This window comes from Haliotis cracherodii, unplaced genomic scaffold (assembly GCF_022045235.1).
Source record: "Haliotis cracherodii isolate W230 unplaced genomic scaffold, xgHalCrac1.p SCAF_1, whole genome shotgun sequence".
Lineage (NCBI taxonomy): Eukaryota > Metazoa > Mollusca > Gastropoda > Lepetellida > Haliotidae > Haliotis > Haliotis cracherodii.
In genome coordinates, this window is record NW_027266264.1 from 15,131,931 (window position 1) to 15,148,904 (window position 16,974).

Here is a 16,974-nt window from a genome sequence, read left to right on the forward strand (position 1 = left end):
TAGAGTTGTTTTTTAGCCACGCGCGCACGAACGCTCAAGACTATGATGCATGTTTTTACTCATGAAGACGTTTTTCTTTTTCAAAATATGCACTCGTATTCACGCACAACGGTCGTGTTTAGGCAACAACTCAAGCGATAATTCATGTGTCTAGTGGCTAGTGTCTCATTGGCTGTTGGTCACGTGGGCACTTCCATGACATAAAACAATATGACAAAACTGTAAACAATAACATGATCAAGATACAACTTACAACCACAGCTATGTCGCCAGACTAAATGTCCACGAGAACCCTTCAAAGTTAAACCATTAACATGCCACAAACTACCTACATTTTAATGTCATAAGCATGTTCAAATGAAACCGGATTAACATGTTCGTGATTGGCGGAGTTATGACAAACACAATGTGTCAATGTGCCATTTCGCAGCAAACGCTTTAAACTGTCAAGACTGTATAACAGTTGCTACATTAAAGAGAAGACAGATATGTTCTCAAGTAACAATCATAGGGCTTTGTTTACCTTTGTCCTATGGAACACGATATTTCTCAATGCGCTGTGAACGTTTGATGAGAACACACGATACAATGGTCATTGTTATGTTCTACCGTCACGCTTGATGTTGGGTCACTGACAGTATCAACTTTAAGGACACCGGTTTATCACACAGACACAGTGTTACTTTGTGGAATTTTTTCCAATATGTCCATGACAATGGAGCCAGAAAAGCCCTACTATGAGCCAACAATCAGGCTGTGTTTCAAAGCCACCATGTATGCCCGCGTGGCCGTGGGTGTTCTTGGCATTGCCATTTTATGCCATCTGGTCAGTACAGGGTCATCGTACTGGATAGCCGGGGAGCTCGGTGGTCAGGTGGTGTGGCACGAAGGTCTGTGGCAGAGCTGCTCCATCAAGCCGTTGGACACGTGGGTGTGTGTGTCGTATGTGCTTGACCATCATATCAACACTGTACCAGGTACGCTACACTTAAGATCACTCATCTATTCTGATCCTTAGTTATATAACGAGTATTATTCAAAGAACATGGGTGAGTGTGAGTGAGTACGGTTTGACGCCGCTTTTAACATTATTCCAGTTATATCACGGCGTGTCAGCTTAATGTGGGAGGAAAGCCCCATGTGATGCAGGTTTCAAACGTTTACCACGAGCACGGGTATGGTGCTGACAAACCAAGAAACATAATTTGGGCAAACCGGGAATCGAACCAACAATCATAGGTTTCTAGCGTGCCCAAGAGACGCAACTCCGCACAGCGAATGGCGGCGCCTTAGACAACTGGGCCACCCGTGTCCCCTCAAAGAACATGATATGGTAAGAGCCCTTTGTTGGCCCGTGGGATCTGCATACTGTAAGAAATGATCAAGTGGTAAGTAACGTTAGCTGTTTATATGAATGACGGTTTTCTGATATTTAACCTGAGCAAGGCTATGATCCAAGTTTATTTTCTGTGGAGAAAATTGACAGAATTAGCATATTTTAAAATCATCACGTACTTGTTCATAGCTAGATTTGTTCTTGTCCCTTTTTGCTTATTATAGAAGTACTTCTGTCTTTGTAATATCAAAAGCCCAAAACTTGCCAGCGTAAGAAGGAGAAGGCTATTGGTCATTCATATGAACATGTTCCATAATTGAAATAACATCCTTTCTCCTGCAACTTTAAGAGGACGAGGTACGATTACGGCAACAGGAAATGTCAAGTTTTGAAGTCGCGGAAAACACTGAAATATTGGCATGAAATATAGCTTAGTGTTAAAATGGCAGACAACTAGCCTTACATATCTATGGCTAGACTAAATGAAAAGGGCAGAGAAATAATATAAGTATGAGCAAGTTCGTGAACCAAGAGGAATTTCTCCATGTTTGTATTGTTTGCACAATCAAAATCAAATGTGTCAAACACTTGCTCATGTTCAGCGCTAACTGAAAACCCATAAAATCAGTCGTTTTCACACATTTTAGCCTTACCTATCAGTGTTGTTATAAGTCGAAAACATGCAATACCTAACATAATAAACAAAAGTCTACTTCTCACTCATAAGAAGACATTTGATCACTTTCATAAAAGCATGTAAAGGTTTTCACTTTTCTCAGATCATGCATATCTCGTGGGTCTAAAACGGGACCTTATCGTATCTTGTCCTTTCACAACTCAAGTACCCCTTATTATAATGGATTTATATGATTAAGATTCAGATATGAAAATGTGCATGTGTATTCGTATGATTGTATCATATATGTGTGATTCATAAACCGTTTACTACAAGGCACTGCATACCTTCATGTAAATTGTCATTTCAAATCGAATAGTGAACATTAAATAGTGTTACCATGTGATTCACTGCATATATCGTTTTGATATGCCCCCATTCCCACATTGGATTCAATGTCACCGGTACATACAGCTTTGCTGCCTCTAATCACTGTGATGTTGTATTTGGGAGGTTTTTTTAACGATAGTGTATGCATGTGATCATCTTTGTCCCAGTAGGATTTGGGCTTGTTCATTACACTCCTGAGCTTTCGGTTGGTTGGTTTGTTGTTTAACGCCGCACTCAGCAATATTCCAGCTATATGACGGCGGTCTGTAAATAATCGAGTCTGGACCAGACAATCCAGTGATTGATATCATGAGCATCGATCCACGCAATTGCGATCAATGACGTGGATCAACCAAGTAAACGAGCCTGACCACCCGATCCCGTTAGTCGCCTTTTACGACAAGCATAGTCGCCTTTTACGGCAAGCATGGGTTGCTGAAGACCTATTCTACCCCGGGATCTTCACGGGTCCCCTACTGAGCGATATGGCAGCTACATGTGAAACTGAGACATCGTATTGTTGGGATAATGATTTAATAGTCTGATCTTAGTTCCCCGTTAAGTAAAGATAGCAGAATCTCTGCTGATATAATTGAATATATACTGAACCGCAAAAGAAACGTCACCATGGATAGATATAAGAGAAACCTTATTTGTCCAAACACTGTAAACATACTTAAAAAGATGAAACTTGGAAAACTGATCATCAAGGTTACAATTAAAATGTCAAATGTTCTTAAAGTGAAACACAACACTAGTCTCTGAGAAAATGGCATCACAAGTCAGTATCTCGTGTGTCTGCCATGTGCATTGATGACTACCGTGCAACGTCGATACATGGAATGGATGAGGCGGTTGATGAAGCCCATAGGCACTCTTGACGCAGTTCATCTGCAGTTGTCGGCCTTGGTCGGACGTCATTCAGCCGTCTTTGAATCCCACAGGAAGGCTCTTGTTGCTCTCCCAATGTGGGCACGAGCGTTATCATGCTGAAACTCGTGATTGCGGCGACGTGCCAAATGAGGTATGGCGTGTGGTCTCAAGACTTGAACAATGTACCGAGCTGCTGTGACACCATTGCCTCTCCCTGGACCGATGTTCTGGAAGACCACAAGGCTGACCCTCTGTGCAAGACCAATTCTACCCCACACCATGATGCTCGGACCACCTCACGAGTCTCTTTCAACAGCACAAGCATCCTAATAACGTTCTCCGCGGCGTCTCCAGACTTGCTCTCTGCCATCTGCTGTTGATGTAACGGCTCTCGTCTGTGACGGGGACTCTTCTTCACTGCCGGTGGCGCCAATGCAGGTGCTGTGTTGCCCTCTGAAGATGGTCCCGGTGATGACGCGGTGTCAGAATGGGTCCTGGTGTAGCCTGTGGCAATGGAGGTGTCTGTTCGTCAATCGTCGACGCACGGTGTCCGCACCAATTTGTCGCTGGTATGTCCCCATGGTCTGTCGAGCAGTTTCCGCAGCAGAAACAAAGAGATCTTGAAGATGCTGTCGCACAATCTGACGATCCTGACGTCGGGTAGTGACCCTTGGTCTTCCACTTCCACTCATCTTTAGTGTTGGTGGTCTGGTACCGTTGCTGGAGCCTGTATATGGTCCTTACGTGGACTTGAAATGCATTGGCTACTTGCCGGGCGGTTTGTCCTGCTTGCGATCATCCAAGGGCTCGGTTTCGCTGATTTCTAGTCAGTCTTGGCATGTGGTAGCAATTCAATAACGAATGAATGTTATCCGATCTGGGTGCATTCCTATAGGGCAATAAATGGGGGAACGCATGTGCATTTCGATTTAAACGGAACTCACGTGCAACGGGTTACCATGGCCGTTGCCGTGAGGCGTTTGGGCGATCGGTTTTATTGTCATCTGCTTTGGGTTTTTTAATAATCAAATTTCCTTTTTCGGACAAGGTAATGTTACATTTTACCTTTGACAAAAATTACCCAGATATTTAAATGACAACGTTTCATGCAATGTTACTTGGGGTGACGTTTCTTTTGCGGTTCAGTATATTATCTGAGAAAACAGTTAAGAGGTAAGCGTCACGCCATATTTTCATAGTTCCTGAACGTCCTCGTATATATCATTTTTATAAATGTCTGTGATATTTACGACGCTGTAAAGAACCATGCATGTGATGTTAGAGGGTCATGCATACTGGTTCATATCATTTGAAAATAATAAATTAGATGTAAAGATCCGCGTGACGGACAAATGGAAGGCAAGTAAAAACACATGGTACACAAACATGTCATGAAATACTAGTAGTTATTCCGGTTTGTGTATATTAATTTTAGTATGTGGCATTAACACAATGGTTTTCGTCAGAAAATTAATGCAGCAAATACATAATAATTATGAATAAAATGGCTCTTTTGTGTGGAAATAAATAGTTAGCGATGCATAACTTATTTTGTTGGTGTATATGAATAACGAGTTGTTCATTGGAGCAGGTGTGATAAATTGAGTTCAGGGAGTTAACTAACTTACGACATACCGCACTGAGTGTTCCGACAGATAGATTTCCTCTCCGCATTCCGCGATGACACATGTTCTTTTTCATCAAGCTTTATCAAAAACTTGACATTAAGCATTGTGTTTATGACTGAATGAACTGTTCATTGTCCATATTAACATTCATGTTAACCTCACTACTCACTCACTCACCCATATGTGTATATTATTAAATTGTACAATGGTTAACAGAGACTTAGCTATAGATATATACAGACACCCCTCCAGTTTCCGTGTGAAGATCAGGGGTTGTGAAGTACCCTTCGAGTTGCCGGGTGAAGATCAGGGGTTGTGAAGTACCCCTCGAGTTGCCGGGTGAAGATCAGGGGTTGTGAAGTACCCATCGAGTTGCCGGGTGAAGATCAGAGGTAATGAAGTACCCCTCCAGTTGCCGGGTGAAGATCAGAGGTTGTGAAGTACCCATCCAGTTGCCGTGTGAAGATCAGGGGTTGTGAAGTACCCTTCGAGTTGCCGTGTGAAGATCAGAGGTTGTGAAGTACCCCTCCAGTTGCCGGTTGAAAATCAGGGGTTGTGAAGTACCCCTCGAGTTGCAATGTGAAGATCAGGGGTTGTGAAGTACCCCTCCAGTTGCCGGGTGAAGATCAGGGGTTGTGAAGTACCCCTCCAGTTGCCGGGTTAAGATCAGGGATTGTGAAGTACCCCTCGAGTTGCCGTGTGAAGATCAGGGGTTGTGAAGTACCCTTCGAGTTGCCGTGTGAAGATCAGAGGTTGTGAAGTACCCCTCCAGTTGCCGTGTGAAGATCAGAGGTTTTGAAGTACTTGTTGGTCTGACGTGTGAAGACCAATGGTTGTGAAGTTGCCCCATCGAGTTGCGATGTGAAGATCAATGGTACCCCTCGAGTGAAGTACCCTTCGAATTGCGGTGTGGAGATCAATGGTCGTGAAGTACTTGTTGATCTCATGTGTGAAGATCAATGGTTGTGAAGTACCCTTCGAGTTGCGGTGTGAAGATCAATGGTCGTGAAGTACTTGTTGATCTGACGTGTGAAGACCAATGGTTGTGAAGTACCCCACGAGTTGCCATGTGAAGATCAAGGGTCGTGAAGTACACATCGAGTTGCCGTGTGACGTGTGACAATAAAGTGGCTATGGATTACTTTCGGGCTATGTCTCTGAATCTGCTTTACTTTGTTTTCACATTTGGAGAAATTTCAACAAAGGAAATGTTTGGTGAACGTTATAAAACAACCACCCTGGGGGTGCATATTACTCTTAAACGTCAGCTGTCTTATCTCGCGTATCTCACAAGTAGACAATTTAAATCTGCCTCCGGATGTGACACTACCTGCCGGCGAGAAGCCTACCAAGTGCTGTATTCAAGTACAGCTAACACGATAGCAGGACAACATACACGTTTAGATGCAACTCATCCTGTCAGGGATTTCTGTGGTCATGGGAACTGAACGTGACTATCTGAGGCCAATAGTTTATGAACCAATCCCACCATGTTTCGAAGGCTGGCTTGTTGGCGAGTTCTAATCCCAGATTATGATCCTTGGGTTTTCAGCCCCATATCCGTGAACTGGGGTTTCACCAAAGTTGAAGACCTCTAAAACCTACATCATTTTTCGCCATGAGAGCGTGTGTATTTGGATATTGTACTTGTATTGTATAAATGTGAGCGAATATGGATTTACGCCGCTTTTAGCAATAGTCCAGCAAAATTCCGACGGGGGACACCCGAAATGGCTTTCACACGTTGTACCGATGTGGGGAGTCTAACCTGAGCCTGCAGCCTGACGAGCGAACGTTTAAACCACTCGGCTACCCCGACGACACGTGTATATGTTCTATGCCGGTAACGTCCGATCATAATCTAGCATAGGTATGTTTGAGAGTAATGAATGTTTAGACCTTCTGTGTTGCAGGTTGGTTCAAGGCCTCCCAGACCATGGCGATATTGGCGATAGTGGCATCCGTCCCTGCGGCCATGACGATGTTGCTGTACACGTTGCTGCCGACACTAGGGGGGAGGAAGGTCGCCTCTGTCCTCTCCGTCGTTCTTTGTATAACGTCAGGTAAAGTCCATAATACCGTGTACCGCCAATTGTTAATGTTGTGAGGGTTGTAAGGTGGCCAAGTTGTTACGGCGATGCTCGTCACGCTGAAGACCCGGGTTCGATTCCTCAACATGGTTACAATGTGTGAAGGCCATTTCTGGTGACCAACCGCCATGATATGGCTGGATTATTGCTAAATGCGGCCTAAGACCATGTTCAATTGATGAAGTTGTATGGCATTATAACGAGAACAGCATTTTAAGGCGGTTAGATTGCGGTGAAAGTTATTACCAAACCTGAAACTGACATTGAAACAAGGCATACTACACGAGGAAGCATACTTGACTTTTTTATGGGTAGATTAAGAGTAGTTATAAAACAATGTTTATTGTTTCTGTATTTTCATTGTGCGGTGTGTACAAGCGTATTTGTCTTTATTTAGTCATACAAACTGTTTTGACCACGTGTTTGTTGAATACGTTTATATGTAAGTAGATAGTACATGAACACGGATATGATTTGTTTATAATCGATTCTAAAATTATTTGACAAAAAGCGAGATCGAGTATAAGAACACATTAAATAAATGTTGACCTAACAGTATAGGGCAAAACGTCAGGAGTCTTTAGGCTTGCTGGAAATTTCGTTCTCAAGTTCACAGGTCTTCTGTTTTGTCGGTCGTATAAGCGTCTTCATAATGGACAACATTTACAACAATATTCAATCGTTACAGGTTTTTCACTTAGAACAAAGTCATTTTAGTGAGTGAGTGAGTGAGTTGGTTTTAACGCCGCTTTTAACAATATTCAAGTCATATCGCGGCGTGTCAGCTTAATGTGGCAGGAAAGCCCGAAGTGATGCAGGTCTCAGACGTTTACCACTTCGGTGAAACCCACGAGCACGGGTATGGTGCTGACAAACATAGAAACATAATCGGGGCGAACCTGGATTCGAACCCACAATCATAGGTTTCTATAGGAATCGCCGCGCCTTAGACGACTGGGCTACCCGTGCCCCCTAAAGGCATTTTAAGTAGCCTGTTGTTTATATGTGCTAGGTGTGGGTTCGAGCCTCTGATTCACTCGAATATTAGCCTTTATCTGTCAGCGCCACACCTGTGACAAGCCTTTGTCACATTTTGGGCATCTCTCCAGCATCGCGATGACACTGATTTGTCTTCCAAAACTGGTTCCCGCTGGAGATATCGCTTTGGTGAGATCCACACACCGCCGCGGTGCTGACTTAGCGTAAGAAAACGGCCACAGGCTAATTTGCATTTCACTGAACGGACTAATGCAAGTATTTGGGGTCGCTTTACATATTATTTTGCATAATTGTATAGATAGGGTACCACAACTGCGACAGCTACATAGTAGATATCGCTTTTATAAATCACTGATTTTTTTTTCACGTATTTCGATTTAAGAATTATATTTGATGATAAATAAAATCTCTGTTTACAGACTCGTGTTGGTATATTTGGTAGCAAAAGACATTCGGGTAGGATTCTCTACATGCACTGTTCAAAGTGACGTTAAACCAACCTCATACACTCGGATATGATTGTGTTCTATCTGTTTGTGCAGGTGTGTTCGTATTGACTGCCGTCATTGTGTTCGCCACTCTCTACCCCCTCCTTCCCGACCACGCCACACAAGACGTCCATTTTCATTGGTCATTCGGCGTTGATATCACAGCCGCCATCTTGTTCTTCATCCCCCCCGCACTACTCATCGTGGACATGCGCAAATCATTGCTGTGGATCGTCTAAATTATGTCATTGATGAACTTGTTCCATACATATACCAATAAACCATCTCATCTTAATATCAAGTCATTGTTTTGTTGTTTTTTTATTTTTACATTTCACAGCTGTAAACGAACACATTTTTTTAATAAATATATATATATATAAAGGAGAAAATGGAGCAAGAGTCATGAGAAAAAGAGAATTTATGGATGCCAACTTCTTTCTTTAATATGAGGAACACAACGTCATCAGATGAAAGAGTGGGTATATACTCGGAATTGTTGTGTTCTTCATAATAAAGACGTTGACAATCCATAAATTCTCTTGAAATTGCCTTTCAAAGTCTATTGTTTCACCTATTGCATGTTGCAATACCGAATAATCTGCACTTCATATACGTCTGGTGCCGGTTGTCAGTTCTGTCAAATTGTACTTAATTGGTGTATTGACAAAAGGACGTTTTACTATAAGCTGGATTCTCAGCGGCATGGGATAAAACAACCGTTATCCCTATCTTGACAGATCTTTACAGACACGGAAACGGTTTTATGTCGGACTAGTAGATACGCATACTGTACGTGTCCTCGATGTAGAACTCATCTTCCCGAGGCAAGAGTTAACTGACTTTAAAAGTCCAGTTTCCACCCTTGACAAACTAGGCTGGAATTCCTGGGCTCGATCGTAGCGCCACCAGTGGCTATTACGAGTAATGTCCTTTCTATGCCTCTCCTATTGACCAATCAGATTCAAACTCTCGTATCACTTGCACTTGCTTCAAACAAAACGGTGGCGCCCAGTCTAGACGATCTGATCGATAATCAAGATCTATATTGTGATCAAACGAGTCTTACATCGCAAGGGTGCATTACATCACGTGAGGACCTTGTTTAAAAACATGAAAAGATATAGAACATATCTGTTGACAACGAGTTAGCGGTGCACATGCTTTGCAAAATCCTGCAGTCGACCGAAATCTGCATGACACTTTACGAACCGGATTTTGATTTCGGTTCGCGATTTTGATTGGACTATGCATAGACTCGTTAGCCCGGCCAAAATGTAACTCCATAATACCAGCCTAGTTCGGCATGTGACGTCCTTAAATCCAATTCGGTCAAAGCGACTGTTTCATCCGATGTATATTATTGCGAGTTGATACGTCCGGTTAACCATTTAGAATCCAGTGTTTTCCAAACTCATGGTAAAATTATTATTAATGTGTACAAAGCAATATGTTCAAAGGAACATTCTTCACTGATAATGGCAAAGAATAAATTTGGATCGTGCGTAGAGTAAAGTGTGATGATTTGAAATATATCTTCGGAAATTAAATTGGTGACACTTGGAATAACACATCATGAAACCAGTGACAAGTAACCAACGTGGCAGATGCGTATCCTACACAAATACCATTATTATGCCTCAAAGTGAGATTGGCCAATGAGAGATCAGAACTACCAACTCCATATGAGCCCGTATACCGTCAAGACGGTTGTAACTGACCTAATATAATACCGTCTACCGTTGGTCACAGCCATCTTGGATTTTCCAACAACCACCTCACATATTTCACATGAAAATTCTGGTACAGAAATTCGCTCTTCAATACTGTTTTGTGTTTTTATATCATTAATGGTTATTTTCAAGGTCATTAGTTTTAAAAAATCACGATCACGACTTTATTGATAAAGATTATAGTTAAAGATTCGAGAAGGTTTGGCCTCTAAGGTTTGAAGAGTAGTCTCCCTTTGATCCTGTAGCGTCAACGGTTGTAATTGTGAAGTTTTCATTTTGACATGACAATCATGTGCAATAATGGTACCAGATAGTGAAAAAAAAAATTCGGCATGATACATTCGTATATGTCAGGCCTTTTTTGTCACTAGTCTGTTTTATATTAATTATGTCACTAACTTTTCTTGCACGTTATCTGACGTGGGCTTATACAACGCACCTTACATCTGGTCTGCCGGGTATTGCAATTGCTGTAGAGGCAGGTCACATGCCAGTCCTCAATAAAGTCTTTATTTATGGGCGAAGCACATACCATGTCGAACATATATTTCACAGGTTTGAGAAGTGAGTGAATGTTGATTAAATGCTGAATTGTGTGATATGATTGCAAGTTTTAATTGTTTTGTCTAAACATGCACCACTGGATGTAGTGACCCACGGTCATGGGTGCCTGGCGTGCCCAAGGGACGCAACTCTTGCGAATTGCGGCGCCTTAGACGACGTGGTCACCTATTGTGAGGTGCATACATGTGTGTGTGGCTTCTTGTGCTAGCAGTTTAACATGGATATCCCGATCACAAAGTATACTAACTCCGAGCCGGACCTCTATCCACTTGACCACGGAGGAGGTCTCCGGGAAGATCTTTATCCACTTGACCACGGAGGCGGCTTCCGGGAAGACCTCTATCCACTTGACCACAGGGGCGGTCTCGGGCGGACCTCTATCCACTTGACCACGGAGGCGGTCTCTGGGAAGACCTCTATCCACTTGACCACGGAGGCTGTCTCGGGCGGACCTCTGTCCACTTGACCACGGAGGCGGTCTCCGGGAAGACCTCTATCCACTTGACCACGGAGGCGGCCTCGGGCGGACCTCTATCCACTTGACCACGGAGGCGGTCTCGGGCGGACCTCTATCCACTTGACCACGGAGGCGGCCTCAGGCGGACCTCTATCCACTTGACCACGGAGGCGGTCTCCGGGAAGACCTCTATCCACTTGACCACGGAGGCGGTCTCGGGCGGACCTCTGTCCACTTGACCACGGAGGCGGTCTCGGGCGGACCTCTATCCACTTGACCACGGAGGCGGTCTCGGGCGGACCTCTATCCACTTGACCACGCAGGCGGTCTTGGTGTTATAGTAGCCTTGATCGCAAATTTATAAACTTGATCCATGAAATTGTTGACTCGCAAGTGTTATGTAAACCAACGGAAAATAAAAATCTATGAAGCTTTATTTTTTGGCTTTTTGGTAAGTCTAAAGTGGAGTTCGTCTCCCAGTTCGTGTCATTGAAGTCCAAACAGACGCGTTGTAAGAGTGGTCGGGGTTGACGACGTCGACTAGATACTCTGTGATAGCTCGACAACCCAGCTGGTTATACATAAGCTCAATGGGGAACGTCGCTATGCAGAGTTCAAAAACCGGTTCTGTGTTTGTCAGCACCATATCCCTGCTCGTGGATTTCTCCAAAGTGGTAATTTCGTCACGATATGGCTGAAATATTGCCGATGTGACGTTAAACGTTAACTAACTCACTCCAAAGTGGTAAACGTCTGAGACCTGCATCACTTCGGGCGTTTCTTCCACATTAAGCTGACACATAGAGAATCTCACCCGAGTGTCTTTTGATATCAAATATATCAACACGAGTTGATAAAAGTGGAAAGATTCCGAGGCTTGCCGAGGATTTGTGCCACTTTTATCAACGAGTGTTGATATATTTGATATCAAAAGACACGAGGGTGAGATTTTATTTATCATCCAATATCATTCTTCCAACTTTTTCAAATTGTAAACAGCAATTAGCAGTGTCTTTAGTGTAAAAAGTACAGCTTCAGTAGCAGAGCCATTAGTAATGTCATTTGATTGTGACGTCATGTAACCAGTGACGTCACAATGGTCTGCAAAGCATTGTGATGTAATTTCATTTCAGCGATATCTACAGTGTAGATATCGCTTGATCTAATCCAAGCGATATCTCCAATGGGAGCCAGTTTTGGATGATAAATCGTGATATCACTTGCATGCTTTTCAAAGAGTCGTTAAACCAAACACTATATAAACTCAAAGTGGCGCATTCATTATCAATTTGTGGCACAGGCCGACAATCTTGATTGTTGTCAGAGTTCAAACTGAACACAGCAGGAAATGATTTACTGATGCCAAGATCAATCCTTGAATATAAGCAACGTGAAACAAAAGCTTCAACCGTCTCCAAAGCCCCGATCTGGAATTTTTAAATGCACCACAGAAATTACTTGTGTATTTATTGAATATCAAAATTGCACACTGGTGTTATTAGTTATGGTGACTTTGGTTGCCGTTTACGGCGTCATATCAGGTTAGAAAGGCCCATTATATTTCTGCTAACCTAATGTGACACGGAATAAGCAAATAAAGACAACATAACGGCTTTATTATGCCGAAATGTTTTCACAATCTCGTAACTTTATCGCATATGTCATGTCAAATGAAAACTTCTCACTTTCAACCGTTGACGTGAAAGGGTCAAATGGAGGCTACTCTCCAAACCTTAGAAGCCAAACCACCATCACACAATCGGTGCATTATCCCTATCAACAACCATTTTGACGTTTAGGAATTTTCCTCAAAACAAACTATTCATTTTCTTCACCACTGCCAACAAACGACTCATTTTCTTCACCGCTGCAAACAAACTATTGAATTTGGGCATATTTCATATAACCCCACCTCCACCCCCACCCCCATCCCTACTCCCGCCTAGAAATCAAATGGATGCTCTCTTACAGAATTGTTATTCAATTCATTCCATTCATTCATTAGACAACACTAAAAACCATAAGTTGATGAAGTTTGTTTGGTGTGTGTATTCTGTTACTGTATGAACTCACAGCGTGAGTTTTACGTCGTCGCCACATCAGGGGATGTTAGCTGTACTTCTTATTGTCTGTACATTCAATTGTCAATATGTGCCCGGAAATCTCAACGCTACACAAGCAAGCTTCAGCAACAACGTTTCCTCGTGGAAAGAGAAACTGAGACAGATGAAGTATGCAGTGAAAAATTACGTCAATGCGCTTCTCCGTCATGAAGGTCAAAAGGCTTGACACAATTCAAACTGTAAACGGCTAAAATATGATAATATTTTGGATTATGGGATTCTGCAGGCATCGGAAGAATGTGTTTATAAGTTAGTAGTGTAAAATGAAGGGATATCAGGAACGTAGTGATGTATTCTGGGCATTGCCTAAAAGTCGGGCCGGGCCGGGCCAGGACGGGCCAAAGTGTTATTGGCTAATTACTTCATTATCGGCGATCATACCTACATATTATTGATGTAACACACACACATGACATTAATGAACAATCACCAACCAAAAACGTGAAACATAATTAGGTATTTCGGAGTAAATCGTTTGAAATCCCGAAAGTGGAGCTGTGTGTAAGCGTCGCTGATCTAGGTATCATGTAAAAGAACAATCGTTAAACGAAATAAGATTTGAAACGTATCAAATACTTCTAGCTATCGCGATACAAATTTCCATCTGTCGGCACAGCGTTTATATTTATAGGGTAGTACTATATCTATGTAAATACCACTTAATAATGTCACTGTTCATCTTGTATAAAGCAGACACGTTGGTTAAAGTAGACCTCTTCTCCCCATAGTCTCAACAGTCTCACAAGTGTTTGGTCCGACTTGGCCCGGGCTGTCAAAATCAACTTAAACCTCAAAGATGTAACATGAAATGGATTCACACCTATAGATTAGTATTATATCTACCTAAATATCTCTTTATATTGTCTCAAATCGCGGTTTTTAAAGAAAACAAGGGGCTCAAAGTGAAGCCCTTTTCCCTCTACATTCTCAACATAGTCTCTATCAGAAGTGTTTGGCTTGTGCTCGGTCCGACTTGTCCCGGGCTGTCAAAATCAATTATACACACAGATGTATCATCAAATGTGTTAATATCTGTAGCTTAGTGTTGTATCTACCTATAAAACACTTCATAATGTCACAGTACATCGTATTTAAAGAAAACTTGGTGCTCAAAGTGAAGCCCTTTCCCCTCTACATTCTCAACATAGTCTCTACCAAAGTGTTTGGCTTGTGGTGGGTCCGACTTGGCCCGGGCTGTCAAAATCAACTTTAAACACACAGATGTATCATCAATGTAGAGGGAAAAGGGCTTCACTTTGAGCACCAAGTTTTCTTTACATACCGCGATCTGAGACACTATAAAGTGGTTTATAGGCAGATATTATATCATTTTCTCTTGGAACATCTATAAGATGTACAGCTACATGTATTTACCAAAAGAAAGAATCTACGTTTTTACTTCATTAAATAAACATTCACTCATTGAACATCTCCAACAGCTTTGTCCATGTTGAGATCCACTGAAATGGTTAGTTCACTTGTTACATTTATATAGAACAGAACGATATTTGTGATTAAATATGATTGTGGATACATTTACCTTGGCTATATTTTAAAATTCAACAATAGCTTGCGTGTGGTTTGTTTGGAAGCATAAAATCAACTATTGTTTGTAAAAACCATTTGTGTGTGTTGATATATATGTTTTTTAAAGGAAGGGGTGTTTGAATAAGTAATTATTTGTGTGTTCACAAACACCTATCATGTAATTATATTTTCCTGAATAACATGTTGTTTGCATGTAAAATAAATGTCCCTGTTCACCTATGTAGAAAGTCAATAAGCGAAATAAAACTGAGTAACAGACTGTGTATTATAGATCCATAGAAATACGATTGCATAGACGATCAATTCAGAATACAACAGGTGTAAGGTGTGGTTAATTGAAATGTATCTCAATCAATCAATCAATCAATCTTTATTTCAAGTACTGAAAAGGCCATAGGCCTATAGTACATATATACATACAGTAGCAATGGGTGCAATAGGAATTACATATATCGTAACAAAATATCACATCTATAATGCAGAGGATCTGATGTTCATTGCATGATATATATACATTGAAAGATATTTTGTGACTGTTTCATTTTGGGATGACATGTGGATATAAAATTTGTCTATTCTAGGATTCAGATAAAAATATTTATGTATGTATTCTTTTCTTATATTTGCATACAATGGACAGACTAGCAAAAAATGGTATTCATCTTCTATCTCTTGGCAAGTACAATATTTACACAATCTGTTTTCCCTTGGTATCGCTAAATGTCTACCTTTTTCTATTAGAAGGTCATGAGAACTACATCTGAAACGGGATAGTGCTGTTCGGAATTTCTTAACATTTATATCCAAAAGATATTATTCGGTCAGAATGAATGATTTAAAACAGGTGTAATGCTTTAACTTATTATGTAAGTTTAGTGAAGAGTACCACTTTTGAAAATACATATCTTTTAGCCTTTGTCTTAAATTATATATGAAACGATCTGGTACTGTTACATGTTGCTCTCTCCAAATGTACTCATACCCGCAAGATTGGAGTATCTTTTTAACACCCGAGGCCCAGTTATTTTTACCTCTGCTATCGTAAAGAATCATCATGTTATAGCATTTCTTTGGGAATCTGGTATTTGGCATTTTAAGCAATTTTATCCAATATTTTATTACTTTTATGTAACTGAATATATACATTGGGTATCTCCCACATTCCCCGTAAACTGTAACATTTGGAGTGTTGGAATTTACTCCTAAAAATCTTTTATACGCAAATAGATGTACCTTCTCTATTGTATCATAGTTCTCTAGGCCCCAGACTTCAGCACCATAGAGTAAAATAGGACTGATCTTAGTGTCGAAAATCTTAGAGAATGTTTCAAAGCTAATATTTCCAAGGGGTTTTAGGTTTTGTAAAATGCCAATTAAAATCTTTTTGGCTTGTAGTGCGGCTTTGTTGCAATGCAGTGACCAAGTAAGTCGATTTGTAAAATGTACCCCCAAATGTTTGTAACTTTTTACAACCTCAAGTTTTTCACCTTTGTATAGCCATTTTTCTCGTTTTGATAATTTCCCTCCATTTTTGAAAACTACAACCTTTGTCTTATCGATATTGACCTTCAATTTCCATTTGTTACAATAATACTCAAGTTCATTTATTAACTTTTGAAGTCCAGGTACTGTGCTCGAGAACATAACTATATCATCAGCAAAAAGGAGTAGGAAAAGTTTAATAGTTTCTGGATGGAGTTGGATACCCTCGTTACAATTTTCAGATATTTGTATCGAAAGTTCATTTATGAAAAATGAAAACAGGAATGGACTTAGAATACATCCTTGTCTAACCCCAATATTACAGTAGAAGGAATCAGATAAGGTGTTATTGTTTCGAACACAGACCTTCACATTGTGATATATACAACATAGTAATTTACCAATTTTAGTACTGATACCTTGAGATTTGCAAAGGGACCACAACATGTTTCTGTTAATTGAGTCAAACGCCTTAGCAAAATCAACAAATATAGCATACATTTTTTCTCCTTTTCGTGCTAAATATCTCTGTACAAGTGTCTGCAATACAAATACATTATCAATTGTAGAGTATCCATGCCTGAAACCGGCTTGTGCTTCATCTATCTTATTAAAGGAATCTGTCCAAAATACTAAACGTTTGTGTA

General features: G+C 41.1%; 1 protein-coding gene across 1 annotated transcript; it reads left to right on the plus strand.

The window, feature by feature from the left end:
- The first annotated feature begins 703 nt into the window (after positions 1–703).
- LOC139460633 (uncharacterized) lies at positions 704–8,659 on the plus strand. The gene is made up of 3 exons (XM_071242102.1): positions 704–977; positions 6,757–6,906; positions 8,475–8,659. Exons 1-3 carry the CDS (start codon positions 704–706, stop codon positions 8,657–8,659), a joined length of 609 nt encoding a protein of 202 aa, XP_071098203.1.
- Positions 8,660–16,974: the final 8,315 nt, after the last annotated feature.